We start from the raw sequence: 14683 nt of genomic DNA, 5'->3' as shown, positions 1-14683 counted from the left end.
GCAACAAAAATATGCATCTAGACGCAGGATCTACGGAGGTTCCCGGCTTTCTCTTCCAGACTGAGCGGGCGCGTCCCAGGCCACCCTGCTATCATGCTAGATTTGGGGGCCCCAAGCCCACGCACGCACATTAAGGACACAGCGTGCACAGCTTTCAGTCCCCTTTCACCTCCTAGCGTGGCGCGCGCCGCCGGAGGACGTCGGTCCGGCCTGCCAACCGCCGGCCAATCCCGAGCGCCCATGCAAATGAGGCTCCTTATCCGGCCGCGGCTCCGCCTCTCCGCGACCAGGGCTGTAGTAACCCATTCATGGGGCCGGTGCGCCGCTGCAGCCCAGCTCCGAGGTGCTCGCAGCCACCGCCTCCTCTGGGCTCCGGGTCCTCTTCTTCCCTTTACAACTGATCCTGTTGGGGATTTTTTTTTTTTTTTTTTTCTAAATTGGAGCGGCAAGGAGGAGCAGGGAGGGTGGGGGACCAGGAGGAAGGGGAGAGATTAGGCAGCCATCAATCTCCTCCAGTTTCTTCCAGAACAGGTGATGCTTCCAAATTGTGATCACTTTCCGGAGGCAGCGCTGCCACTGGAAGGATGCGAGCAACCTAGGACAGAGGGCCTGAGGTGGCAGATCTGAACTTGTGAAGGATAAAATCCAAACTTTTACTACACCAATACGCACCTCGCGCGTGAAGCAAAGGACTGGTTATCTTTTTTTTTTTTTCTAAGAGAGACTCAAACTTCAGCATTTGGTCCTCCCTCCCCCCTTTTTTGGATTGTTTTGAAGGAAACGGTTTGGTGACAACGTTGGGAACAGTAAAGACAGTGTGGTAACTCTTATTTTTAAAGAGACACACCAGACTTTTTTTTAAATGTTTGGGATTCAAGATACTTTAGCAAGAGGGCCAGCTCTGAAAGAGAAATCGCTGGGCGCGGAGATGGATTCGGTCCGGTCCTGGGTCCGGAATGTTGGCGTGGTGGACGCCAATGTCGCGGCGCAGAGGTAAACAGACGGTCGCACGACTATTTTGCTCTTCAGGTCTCTAGCTCGTTCGCTCTCTCTCACTGTCTCTGTTTCTCTCTAGCTCGTTCGCTCTCTCTCACTGTCTCTGTTTCTCTCTGGTGCCCCCCCCCCCCCGCCCCCGCCCCCGGCTGGCTCGCTCTGTTTCTTTTTCTCTAGCCCGCATCTGTCGCCCTGGCCCAGCGCGCTGGGGCTCGCCCTCGGGCAGACAGGTCGTGGCAGTCCCGGGAACACTTACCCCGCGGCTAACACTGGAGTTCCTGAATTGCCTGGGTCTTTGTGTTTCTCCCCCACTCCTTCCCCCTTCCCCACAGACCACTCTTTGGGTGGAAAAATAACAAAGTAGCACCCACCGCCTGGCAGCTCATCCCCGAAGCCCTGCGAGCAGGGCCTGGCCCGGAGCGGAGCGGGAAGACCCGAGCCGGCGGCGGCGGCCCCCGGAACGCCGGCTTCCACCGCGCGGCTGGCGAGCGCCTCCTCCGCGGCATCTCGCCGGGCCGTTCCTGGAGGCCCGGAGCCCGGCGGGCTGATGGCGACGGCGGCGAGAGGAGCCGGAGAGTTCGGAGCGGCTCCCCGGGAAGGAAAAGCGGTAGGGAGTTTTGGGGACGGGGCAGGCTGGAGAATCCAGGCGCACAGATGGAAGAGTGGGGCCAGAAGCACTGAGGTGGGGTGAGGGGGAAGAAGAAAGTCAAGAGAAAAGACGAATGAGGAACAGTAGAAGAAACTGCAGAAGAAGAAAGCCGAGAACAGGAGCTGGCCGACAACGGGGAATCACCAGCTTCTAATTTTACTGATCCCTGAGGCTGAGTGCTCCTGAGCGTCCGCGTCCCGAGATGGTAAACGCCTGGTCCAGAGTGTCACCTCGCGAAGACGTTCTGGTATCCCTTGCTCATCATCATCATCATCACCGCTGAGCTGGGACTTGGGGTCCCCACGTCCTTGTCTGCGAGAGGAAGCCCCCTGACCCCAAGGAGCCCAGGAACTTCTTCCCACGACTTCAGTCTCCTTCTGCGCTGTCCTCATCACAACCCCCTCTGAGTCCCGACATCACGCCGAGAAATTCCTTTTGTCCTAGCAGGCCACCTAGCAGGTCTCCAGGTGTCCCGGGTAGAGCGAACCAGCTGCCACCCTTGGATGAACCGAAGCAAAACTTGCGTCGCTCGGGAGACCCCGGGCGGGCGGCGGCTCACTCCCTCCTGCCCGAGTTCCGGCGGCGCCAGGATCCCTCCGGCGAAGCGCACAGTGCAGCGGCGGCGGCCGCAGCCTTCCCGGCTCGCAGGCTGCAGGCCGAGGGAGACCCGCCACTTCCACAGAGCCGGCGCCGCAGTGCCTTTCCTTAACCGGGCTCCTTTAAGACACCACCCCTACTTTCCTCCTTTCCCCGGATCAAACACCTATTGAAATTGGAACTGGCAGCTCGAGTAGGATTTTCCAGCAAAATTTCACACCCTTCAAAAGAGTGAAAAGTGCTCGCGCCCTAGGGCAGAGGCCCAGAGATCTGAGCCGCGGGGCAGCTCCAGCCATCTGCGCGCTCGCCTGGGCCCCGCGTCTCCTGTTCAATGCTATCTGGAGGCCGGTTTGTCCGCGGCCGCGGCAGGTCTGCAGGATGGGGCGTGCACACGCTCAATGCGTTCGAGGGCGCCTCTCGGGTCCTCCAACATGGGTTTCGCTGTCAGCGGGCTTGGCTGCGCCGTCCTTAGAGGCGAATGGAGCGAGGCTCCCCTTGACTGCAGGCGAGGACTTTCTCGGCCTCTTAATAACATTTTGGTTTCTCCAAGCTCAGCATTTCTGGGGGCAGGGTCCCCAGAATCAGGTCATTCCTGGTGGTCTGCATCCCTAGGATTGGTCGCGGGGATTTCGTTCTGCCACTGTCCTGGGCTCAACTTTTCGGAAAAGAGAGGGAAACAGGAGGTGAGGCCTCTCGCTGTAGGACCGAGAAAGGGCTGGGCTCTGGGCTTCCCGCCTGCCCGAGGGGTGTTTCACCCACTGCCTTTCCAAGATAGCAGGGGGGGGGGGCGGTGCTGGGTTATGGGTAGTAGCGCTAGGACAGGTAACTCCAGCGAATGTGAAGGAAAAGGGTCACGTATTCAAAAGTAACGAGGCGTTTATTCCCATACCCCGGGGCCCGGCTCTTGTTCCTGACCCATTCGGCGGCCACCTGATAGGATAGATGAATGCAGCCGCAAACGACAAGTTTGGGCCCCCGCTTAGGGACCGCTCCAGGCCTGGTACTGCAGCTGGGGTCCTTCGGACTCCACTCCCAGGCCTGACCGCGAGCTGCCGGGCTTTGGGATGTCCAGAGGCTAGAACAGCGGACAGTTGTAGCAGCGGCTGGGAGTGTCAGTCCTGCCAAGCGACACCCATGGCCACTGCGTCTCCTCTAAGGAGTCTCCTCTCTTAATCCGAATTTTAAAAAAGGTCCGAAGGTCCAGAATTCTTGACCTGGGACATTAACCCTTGACCCTTTGCGGTGTGATGTTTGCGCTTTGGTAACATTGTCCTTTTCTCCTTCCCTTTGTCCGGTGTCCCTTGTGTTTCTTCCTGCGCAGCGGAGTGGCCCTGTCCCGAGCCCACTTTGAGAAGCAGCCTCCTTCCAACTTGAGGAAATCCAACTTCTTCCACTTCGTCCTGGCGCTGTATGACAGGCAGGGGCAGCCGGTGGAGATCGAGCGCACCGCCTTCGTCGACTTTGTGGAGAACGACAAAGTAAGCGGAGGGCCCCTTCTTCCCCTCCCGGACTAATAACTACCTCCTTCCATCTGTCACTCGTGACGCTTTTCCGTTCACATCATCGGAGATGGTAAATCGAGGCTTCTTACTCTCAGACTCTGACCGGTTGCTCTCTGCGCACCTCCTCCGCCCCGGCTACGGTGCACCGCTTGCTGCGGGGACGTGGGTGATTTTAGCACCCAGCCCCTGCGTCACTAGGAGAACCTGGTCGTGGATTGACCGCGCCGCAAACGCCCTTTCCACTAGAACGTGATTTAAAAGTACACCCAAGCCCGAGCTGCCCTTCCCCGGGTTGTTTTTGTTATTTTGCACCTACTGGCTCCCACGGAGTGAGGAGATACCAGGTGGAAACCCAGAGCCTAGCCTTGGCCTCGCTGAGATTTCTCTCCCACTCGGGCTTCCCACGCACCGGCTCCCAACTCAGATCCCGGTTTGGGACTGCATTTGATCCCCAAAGAAACAGTTGTGTGACCAAAGGAAAGTCTCTTACGCTCTCTGGGCCTCAGTTTCCTCTCCTGTACAATGGGAGCGTTAGAGCAGGCGCTCCAGAGGTCTCTCTTGAACGTGGGCCTCGGGTTCTGCAGCGTTTGGCCTTAGAGGAGCCGGTTCTGTCGGAATAGAAACGAAGGTAGCCCTTCCATGTGGCGGTCCCTCTCTGCCAGGAGGTCCCTGGTCACCTCTCTGCCAGGAGAAGCCTTGCGACTTCCTCAGGACAGGCAGAGCCGGGCGGGTTGGGTCGGTACTGCTAAAGGTAACGTTGGTAGGGTGTCCCTTTGTTACCAGTGGCAGGAGTCTCACTTCTGAGGGCATTTTTGAGGGAGAAAGACAGAGAATTGGAGAGAGTCAAGTGGCCGAGAGCCTTGGCAAGTTTTGGAGGTGGCCCTGCGGCAGAGGCTCCTGCCCTTTGACCCCAGGGCGGAAGGGGTGAGAGGCAGGGGGTGTGGTGTAGAGAAGACCTCTCTCCTCTTTCTCTCATTTGGGGGGCTCGAAAGCAAAGGACTTCAACACCGCCTGTCTTTTCAGGAGCAAGGCAACGAGAAGACCAACAATGGCACCCACTACAAGTTACAGCTCCTCTACAGCAACGGTGAGCGCCCAGCCTGGGTCCAGGTGCCGCACACGTTCCTGTCAAGGAAAGCGGTTGACTTTATACCTCGGTAGCTTGCAGGGCCCCAGGCCTAGGGAGAGCAGTGTTTTGGGAAGCTGGGACAGGGCCACGCTGGGTGGGTGGTTGGTCTTCGGCCTCAGGGCCGGTGAGCCCACGGGTTTAGGGGCCGTGGGCAACTTCTTGGGGGGCCTGGCCCCACAACTGGGACAGGTTGTGGGGTTCCCAGGAGGGGCTCTAAGGCTTTTACTTTGTGCCCGTTGCCTTCCCCTCCCCACAGGCGTCCGCACGGAACAGGACCTGTACGTCAGGCTCATTGACTCAGTCACCAAGCAGGTGAGCCCCATGTCCCACGGTGCTCTCTTCTCCAGGGCCCCCTCCCCCTCTCCCCCTCACCTCTTCTGACCTCCCCTCACCCTCCACTAATTCCTGGGTCAGACTTCCCATTTTCCTGCACAGCAACTCGAACCTTGTCCATTCTGGAAAAGAAAACCTTTTCCCTCACTCCCCAGTTGTCCTGGTTCTTTCTGAGTGGGGAGGTGCTGGGGTTGAGGGGAAGTGAGCAAAGGGGTGAAGGGAAGAAACACTTATTGGGAAGTTCAGCTTCTCCAAACATTGCCTTTTGTAAGAAGTATATTCTCCCGGGGCAAACTTGTCTCTTATTATTTTGCTTGAGTTAGCCAGGCTGCAGCTTGGGTTCTGGGCTGCCAGCGGGCACCACTCATGAAGTAGTGGGCCCAGAGAGGAGAACCAGCTCTATGCCTGCTCGGTTCTCTCTCCCCTCATGCCTTCCATCCTTGCCCTTGCCTCCTTCGCAGCCCATAGCTTACGAGGGACAAAATAAGAATCCGGAAATGTGCCGAGTCCTTCTGACACACGAAGTCATGTGCAGGTAAGAGCTGCTTTGTCCTATGGCCTTTGCTACCAAGCTGGGCAGGGGAGCCAGATCTCTGCACTCACCTGTGCCCCGGGCACCCACTTGCAGGAGTGATGGTGAGCACAGAGGGAGGCCATGTTACCAAACTCCTCCTTTAGTAAAGGCCAGATTCTTAGAGCATCTCCCAAAGGAAACTCAGAACCATGCATAATTCTATCCCTGGCCATCTCAAGAGTTTTCTCCCCACCTGGGTAGTTTCTGCTGCCCAGCAGTTGATGACAGCATGGGGAGGTAAGGGGCAGCCCCCAGCCAAATCTGGGATGGGGACTTCCCCTGACTGGTCTCTGCTCCAGGTTGGTATCCAGGCTCAGTTCCAAGGAGGGGCCACTTGTGGCATTATCAAGTCAAAGCTCTGGAGATTCCAAGTCTGGCCAAGGGGTGATCAGAGGGGTCCAGGGGCTCATTGGTTTATTTCTGAGCACCCCCCCCCTCTTGAGGCACTTTTCAGTGATGTTGAAGCATTTCCTTCTTCTAGGGAGTTCTCTTGTGGGAGGAGTTCCTTAGGTCAGGAGGCGTTGTGGGGAGAAAGATTGTAGGGGTTGTCCAGCAGTGGCAGGAAAGCTGGGGTCTAGAGCAGCAGCTGGATTGTGATGTTCAAGTTGGAGAAGTGCAGTGTGCCAGAATTTCTGTACCTTTTCCATCTCCTTTACAGAGACCAACCCATTGCATTTCGAGTCTTTTTTTCCTGCCTAACTAGAAGAAAATTAAAAATTAGAAGAAATTTATCCACATTCTTATTCTTTCATCAAATATTTATTGAATGCCTAGTTTTGTCAGATATTGAGGATCCCACAGAAAATGTGAATTATCTATAAAAAGGAAACTCTGGGAGGAAGTAGTGATTTTACTATAAAAATGTATGTTTATTCCATATATCTTCCTTCCTCCAAAATCCCTGATTGGAGAGAAAACCTCAATACATCCTCACTCCACTATTGCTTCAATAAACGTCTTCTAACTCCAGACTTGCTAGTTTTGGATAACTGCAGGCTGCAGCTGGTGTAGTTCGGAATGTTTTATGGTCAGCTCCTGGCAGCTCTGTCTCCCTCCCAACCCAGTCAGGAGGAAACACAACAATCAGACATGTTTGTTTTGGTTTTGACCAAGTATTAGAAAAACAAACTTTGCCAAATGCAAAGTTCAACTCTGCCAGAGCTGAGGGGTCGGGCTTCCTGGCCTGAGTAGCTGGGTGAGGTGTTGGGCGATGGAGTGAGCAGATTACTCCAGGACCCCCAATAGATCTGGTTAGAAAGGAAATACAATTCTAAGATGAACTGTAATACCTAGGTGAAATAGTTGAAACACTGATTCAATTGGCTAATTGAAGGGTGCTTTTTAAAATTTCTCTTTATACTTTTAAATGTCTTTGTTTGGAGAGATGATCTTAAAAGAAAGAAAACCCCAAACTGGCTCATTCATTGTCTGACGAATTATACTTACCATTTTAAATAATACTCGCACGCTCCATTCAGCTGTATTTACAGCTGATATTTTTATTTTTAATCCCAATCAAATCCTCCTCATTTTATGCTGTTTAAGTAGCAGCATCAATTTTTAAATCCTCTAGTTTAGTCTGCATTAGTAACACAATATAAAAAATTAATGTACTATAACTTCTCTGCATTCGAGACCTGGGAAGAGGTGTTCTGCTGTTTTCTTCCCAAACTAGAATTTAATTATGGGTAAATAAATGATCCATTGGATGGGTACTGTGCCGTGTATGTGTGTGTGTGTGTGTGTGTGTGTGTGTGTGTGTGTGTGTGTGTGTAGATGAGCTGGGGTAGAGGCAAATGTTGGATGCATGTATTAGGGACATTCTCACTCAGTGTGTCAGTCTGAGCTGGTTGATTCTCCAGTTAGGGGAATAAGTTGCTTCCCCACAGTTTAAGAGCCAGCTATATCAGTCAGTGACTGAGGGATGAATCTGATGCCCGTTTCTCAAAGGTGATAGCACACAATTTCATTTGTGTGGTGGGTGTTCTTGGGCATACCTGGGAATTTCCCAGCCTGGTTGTATGTTCTATAATCTTCAGTCCAAAAGCTCATAAATTAGCATTTAGCTTTGAGGAGGGAAACAATAGAAATCTTTTTAGGAATAACTTTTTCTCCCTTCTCCAACTGTCTCTGCCCACTTTCCCCTGCTTTAGTTCATTTTGCCAATTATTAGCAAGGGGAAATCTAGTTGTAATGTCACTGCCAGCCACCCCTGTGCCATCAAATGCTCAGAGGGTTAAAAGATATTATAATTTGAACAGAAGTCATCTCAAGGCCTACAGCTGGCTAATAACAGAGTTGTATTGAACACGAGCAAACCCCACAGCTGTGACTTTTCGCCACAAGGCGCAGGCTAGACAGGGCCCTAATCAGATGGGCCAGCCGGGCAGTGGGGCCAGTGTCTTTATCGGCCAGATGGTGTGAATTTAGACACTTTTGTTATGCAATCACAGGGAGGAGTTGGGGAGAAGAAAACAAAACAAAAGCCTCCATGCTGTGCGTTTATTGAGTTTGAAATTAGAGACAGATTTTTGAAAGTTGAGGGTTGAATTTTAAAAACGATTTTGGAGGGGAAAGGGCATAATCACTTGTCTTGAGCAGGAGTTAGGCTGACTAGACACCCTGTGTCCTTGTGACTCAGGCTTCTCCTCTGCCGCTACCCCCTCCCCCTTCTAGTTTTCTGAAAAATTCAGGTAAGATTCAGGAGTGGGATAAAATTTCTCATTTCCCCCACCTCCCATCCCCAACTTGTTTTATTTTTTTCTCTCCCTCTCAATTCTCGAAGAAAAGATAGGGAGGATGAAAGAGGCCTGTTAGCCAACTGAGAAGGTTTCAGGTAAAACATTCTCCAATAAGTACTAGAATAAAATATATCCAACCCAGCTAAAGCAGGAGGAGAGGCAGAGCTTTCATTTTCATCCATTAGCTTTTGAGCTTCTTTGTGGTGGTTAGGACACAATCTTAACCTAGTGCCAAGTTCGGTTTCCTTTTCTCTTTGTTTACTCTTTACCCCCCTCTCCCCCCCCCCCTTGTTTTTCCAGCCTTGTTCACTGAACAAGAACTTCAGACTTACAGACTTGTTTGTTAGGCAATAACCCTAAAAATCCTTTTTAACTGAAGTAACTGAACCTGAAGTTGGCCACGCAGGCTCTGTTTATGCAGCAAAAGAAAGGGAAAACTGAGTTTATATACCTAATTCAGGGCCCAGTCCCTTCTCTCCACTATCCACATACCTGATCCCAGAGTGGATGTTTGGGGAACATGGTTTGTGCACGTTTTCTCCTTTCTACTTCCCTTTACTCACCTTGATATTCTGGCATGATGATGGAATGCTATTTAAGAAACCAAATAAAGAGTAACTAGGACATCTCGAGGAGAACTTTTCCTTTATAAAAAGAAAAAAAAAAGGGAATTAGCTTTGGCTAACCCAGAGTAACTTTAAGAAGAACTCAAAGGAAACAAATGTCATGCACTCTGATTATTTTTACACCTCTTATAGTGCAACCGCCAAATCAGTGTCTTATACATCTTTCCTTTGCTCTTAATGTTAGAGATCACAGTTAAATATGGGACTTGGAAAAATAGAAGGTCGGGTCCTGGAGTTTCTCAGCCTTTTCTTTAAATATCATTCTCTTCACTGTGTGGAATCCTACACTGTATCACCTCCGCACCAGGCTCAGAGTTTTATCTGTTTTTCTTCCCTCTAGAGAAAGTCCCCATGGAAAGCTGCTGAATTCAGCTGAGCAATTTTGCAAACTTACTTGGCCTCCTCAGAATCGTTCCTTCTCAAACTAAACAGATTGGCATTCTGACACACTGTGTGCTTGGAATTAAATTGTACCCAGCATCAAGTACATAATAGGGTTAGGTGACATGCTGGTGATGTCAAAAGGGGGTCTAGGTCAAAGGCTTTAGGTAAACAGCATGTATGGGCTTTTAAAATTGTGTCGCTAAGTAAAAGTTTTGTCCTGGCTGCAAAGATATTCCATTGACATAAGCCACAGAAAAATCGAGAAGTGGGAGACAGAAACGGGTGGAAGTAGAAGTTGGGAAAAGAGACAAAGCTTTGGGAAGTTGGAGAGAGTCTAGCTAGCATTTTTATTGGTGTTAATCTTGGGATGGATTGAAATTTTAAAAGTTAAGACCTAATATAATTTCAAAGGTGAAATATTATTTCAAAAAGTCCCAGGGGTAAGTGCTGGCATTTAAGAAAGTTGAGACAATTTTTATTTCCTACTAATCTGATTAAAATTCTTAAAGCCTCATTGTACCCATTTGGTGCAGGCTTTTTTTTTTTTTTTAAATCTCTCAAGTCTATTATACTTTTTGAGAATGGTAAAATTGTTTACTAAATCATCCACATGTCCTGGCATAAAAGAGATGGATTTAAGAATCATAAATATCTGTTTGTTCGTTTGTAATTCTGTGGAGGATCAGAGATGGGGAAAGGCCTGCAGGGAACCAGGAAGCAAGTCTGTGACTGGCTGTGTTAGGCCTTCGGGGCTCTGCCGCTACACGGCTCCCTCTTCTCTCTACCTTGTCAGCACTTTTGGAGGGTGCTCAAGGAATCTGAGAGCCTCGTGGACTTTTTAAACTTCGAAGGGACTCTGGTGATAATCTAGTCCAACATTTTAATTTTATATACAGGGAGGCAAAGCCCAGATGGGTTAGAGATTAGACTAAATTGACACAGCTGCTTAGGTACAGAGTTGGGTTAAGCACCAGAGCCCTGATTCTCATGTTAACATTTTTTCTACCAGACCACATCAATCTCAAGCAGAACTTATACATAGTTTTGTTATTGCTATGGTTTATTAGACATACTCTCCAACTGGTGTGGATGATAATGCTTTTCTCATAAGGCATGTCAAGGTTAAAGTCAATGACAGGCCATGTGCCTGAATGAGCTGAAAGATATTCAGAAGTCTGTGGTCCCAAGAAGTAGAGGTGGGACAACACAGGGAGGGCTGTTGCATTGCTTCTCCACCACCAAGCTTTCTTTGCCTTTTTTACATTGGTTTAGATCTGCCGTACAGGATTGCACCTGTTTTGCTTAGATTGGAGTGTTTAGCTTCTGCCCAGGTCTTTCTGAGTCCTTCCTGTCTGTCATAATTATTCTAAGACTTCTTTCTCTTTTGCATTCTCTAGTATCAACCAGGTAGCCAGCCCTTTGCTAGGTACAAGTCTTGGGAAGCAGTGTTTTCAAGATGGAACCTATACATCCAGTCCCATTTCTGTTCCAGACTTGGTGAAAATGATTGGAGCTATCATTTTACTGCTCCCTGCCTCATTTTATTCTTATTTTAAAATAGACATATAGTTCTACTCTGCCTTTCTCACATTTAGAAAATGATAGAAATGAATGAATGCATAAATGTTTATAAAGTACACTGAGTTTTCTGGAAAAAGATGTTATGTAAATAATGCTGATAGTAATCCAGGCATCTACTTAGGGTCTAGTGCTACATTTTCTTCTTTCCTCTTTCTTCAAATATTTATTAAGACATAAAGATCTAAAATATATAGTCATAAAATCATTTAACACTGAGCTGAAAATAACCTTATAGATTTTTTTTAATAAATAATTTTTTATTAATTTTAATGGGATAACATCAATAAATCAGGGTACATATATTCGAAGAAAACATGTCCAGGTTATCTTGTTATTCAATTATGTTGCATACCCATCACCCAAAGTCACATTGTCCTCCGTCACCTTCTATCTAGTTTTCTTTGTGCCCCTCCCCCTCCCCCTCCCCTTATAGATTTTTAAACCCAGCTGTTCATGGTTCAGATTACAAATACGGCTCTTGGGAAAGTTGTGATTTGCTAAGAATTATCCAGTTTCTAAGTCATAGAGCAAGAATTTAAATGAGTATCACTGGGCTTCAAATTCACTGTTTATTATTACTAATTATTATTCAAGAGAGAGAGAGTGAGTGAAAGGGACAGACAGAGACAGACAGACAGGAAGGGAGAGAGATGAGAAGCATCAGCTCATAGTTGTGGCACCTTAGTTGTTCATTGATTGCTTTCTCATATGTGCCTTGACTTGGGGGCTTCAGCCAAGCCAGTGACCCCTTACACAAGCCAGTGACCTTGGGCTCAAGCCAGCGACTTTGGAGTCATGTCTACAATCCCACGTGCAAGCCGGCGACCCCACGCTCAAGCTGGTGAGCCTGTGCTCAAGTCAGCGACCTTGGGGTTTCCAACCTGGGTCCTCTGTGTCACCTCCTGGTCAGGCTCACCATTCTTTTTAAACAAGGCCATAAATTCCACTCTCAAGCAGCTGATAGTGAAGAGGCTACCCAAGACATATTCGTTTTTATGAACGCTCATACAGTGTGTGCTCATTGTAATTTTTTTTATTTTAACACATTTCTTTTACTTTTTTGGTTCCCTCCCAATCTATAGTCGATGTTGTGAAAAGAAAAGCTGTGGAAACCGAAATGAGACTCCTTCAGATCCCGTCATCATTGACAGGTAGGGGGAAAAAGTGATTTTAAAAAATCGTTTCCAGTTTCTTCCCATTATGAATCTCAACTCTGAGTTTGGGCTTTGCTGTAAGATTGGTTTCATGTTATCTTCAAGGCATGATGCTACTTCCAGATGTATGTTCTTGTTCTGCTTGACCTTTCTTGGAAGAAGGCAGAAACTTTACTTCTGAACTTGTGTCTCTAAATCGGTGACAGGATTCTCTTCCAGGTGCACTGGCTCCCGCCTGATATGGAGTGTGTGGTAAGGGGTGGTGGGGGATGCCAACTCTCCTACCTGGCAGGGCAGGGCCTCCGTTAGTTTCCTAGAACAGACAGTGTACCCCAAATTCAGTGGCAACTCCCTTATTGTCAGTGATTGCTGTTGGGCTTGAAGACTTCCAATATAGATTATGATTTAGGGGATTATGACAAGCTCTCTATTGCATTGAGAGAGATTCCTTCTACCACAGAGGGTTGGGTTTTGGGTTCTATGTTATATTCAGAGTGAGTGAGATTCTTTGGGATGAGATGCTAATTCACTGAAATGTGATTTAGGCATCTGCAATGGTCTGTTTTTGTGATTGGAAACAGAACTTACAAACCAATGAAGAAATACCAAATTAACTTCCAGCAATCATGTAATTTTTAAGAAGTCCCATATTCCCACCCCTAATTTTTTCTCTTTCATTAAAAAAATGGAATAATTCCCCGTTGCTTCTTTCTTTTGGTTTTTATGTTTCTAGCCAGGTCCTGAAATGGATTGGAGAGACCACAGTCTCCAAAGTTGTTATTCCAATATCCCAGTGAATTCTCAGTTGGGAGAATGGAACCTCTGGCATTCTTCCCAGAAAGCCAGCTTGGTTTCTTTGTGGAAAGTATAGCATAGTCCTAGGAGTGAGGAGGCTGGAATTCTGATTCTGTCCTAGCTTCTGACCTTGGACAAAACACTCAGCACCTCTTTTATTCAATGATCTAATGGAGAGGAGAGTTGGAGGGCACTGCCTGCTTCTGCAGGTTTCAGGAGGTTACTGACGTAGCCATGGCCATTCGGCAGTGTTCTCAGAAATGCTTAGGAGAGGAAGAGAGCCTACTATAAAGTGTTTCTCAGATATGTATGGTGGCTTTGCCATCTTAACGAGGTTCAGCTAAGACCAATATTTGGGAGCTATATGGAATTCCTTTGGGTTTTTTGGAAGTGTATAGAAGTTTAAAATGAAAGAGCTGTAAGAGCTCTTTGAGGTCCGCCGTCTTCCTCATTTGATAGGTGACGAGACTGAACCCAGGAACAGACGTGGCTTGCCCACATTTGCACAGCTGGTTGGAGCAGAGCTGGCTTCAGGAACAGTTGTCCTCACTTTGAGGCCAGCGCTGCTCACCCTGCCACCGTCACCTTCTTCCGGCACTCTGTGTCCTAAATGATGTGAATGGGGGATGCTGATTGCATGGGAGGTCATTTTCCAGCCTCCCAGAATGCTCTTGGGATTCTCTGGGGGAATTGAAGGCTGTGAGAACAGCCTGGACAGAGGTCCAGTCCTTCCCAGCGGGTGCCCTGAGTTTTCTAATATTCATTTAGTCTTTTCCACTCACTTTTGCTGTTCTTGTAAGAACCTCCTCACTGTCACTTCTTTTCTTGAAATAAACTCTCCATAAATAAGCTTTAGAAATATTTGCAAAGCCATAAATGCTTATCTGCAGCTTCTGTCGCATAAGTGTACACCCTCGCGACTCTGCACTTAGGAGCAGCTCTTACTGCAAGAAACTACATGTAACTGTACCCATGAAGGAAGCTGAATATGCTTGTTTCCTTCCTCTGTAATACACATGTTACATGTATAAAAAAGTCTTTTTGCATCTCTGGGAGAAAAGATTTTCATATTTGATGCCTATGTTGTTGGTGCTAGAATGCCTTAAAGTCTTTCTGGAAGGTGGAAGCTGTGCTGAGGCTGCATGTTGTGAAGCTCTGTGACTGCAGCATTGAATTTTACTGCGCTTTGCGTAATAAACCAGCCAGTGATGTCTCTGCATCACTGGAATACGTGTTACTTCCGAAATGTTTTGTGTCTACCTGAATATACCAAAGGGTAACTATAAGTTGATCAGGTCTTTAGAGGACCCATTTTATTATAAATGGATGCATTTATTTGGTTGGTTCATTGTAGGGCTTTGTTTGAAAAGATCTTTTTCCCTCACCAGAATCTTGTTTTACTGCTGCCAAATGTCTTTTGAGCCCACCTCAGCCTTCTTCCCTTCATTTGTGGAAGCCAAAGGGAATGGAGCCAGGTTAGCGTTTGCTGGAGGCGGGACGGATGGGTTGTGTCATCAGAGGTTTGGTTGAGCTGTGCATTTGGTCCCTAGGGTCAATGCCCCTGCTGACTTAGAGACTTTGAGATCACCCACGAACACCACATGGGTGCAAAGTGGTCTATTTTG

General features: G+C 48.4%; 1 protein-coding gene across 1 annotated transcript in view; it reads left to right on the top strand.

The window, feature by feature from the left end:
* Positions 1-432: 432 nt before the first annotated feature.
* EBF2 (EBF transcription factor 2) overlaps positions 433-14683 on the top strand; it is a 218270-nt gene continuing 204019 nt past the window's right edge. Inside the window, exons 1-6 of the mRNA XM_066352054.1 lie at positions 433-993; positions 3561-3717; positions 4765-4828; positions 5127-5182; positions 5665-5738; positions 12192-12260. Of these exons, the coding sequence (XP_066208151.1) occupies positions 863-993; positions 3561-3717; positions 4765-4828; positions 5127-5182; positions 5665-5738; positions 12192-12260 (551 nt within the window). The 5' untranslated portion in view covers positions 433-862. The remainder of the gene's footprint in view (positions 994-3560; positions 3718-4764; positions 4829-5126; positions 5183-5664; positions 5739-12191; positions 12261-14683) is intronic.

This window comes from Saccopteryx leptura, chromosome 1 (assembly GCF_036850995.1).
Source record: "Saccopteryx leptura isolate mSacLep1 chromosome 1, mSacLep1_pri_phased_curated, whole genome shotgun sequence".
Lineage (NCBI taxonomy): Eukaryota > Metazoa > Chordata > Mammalia > Chiroptera > Emballonuridae > Saccopteryx > Saccopteryx leptura.
This window is presented reverse-complemented; position numbering and strand designations above follow the sequence as displayed.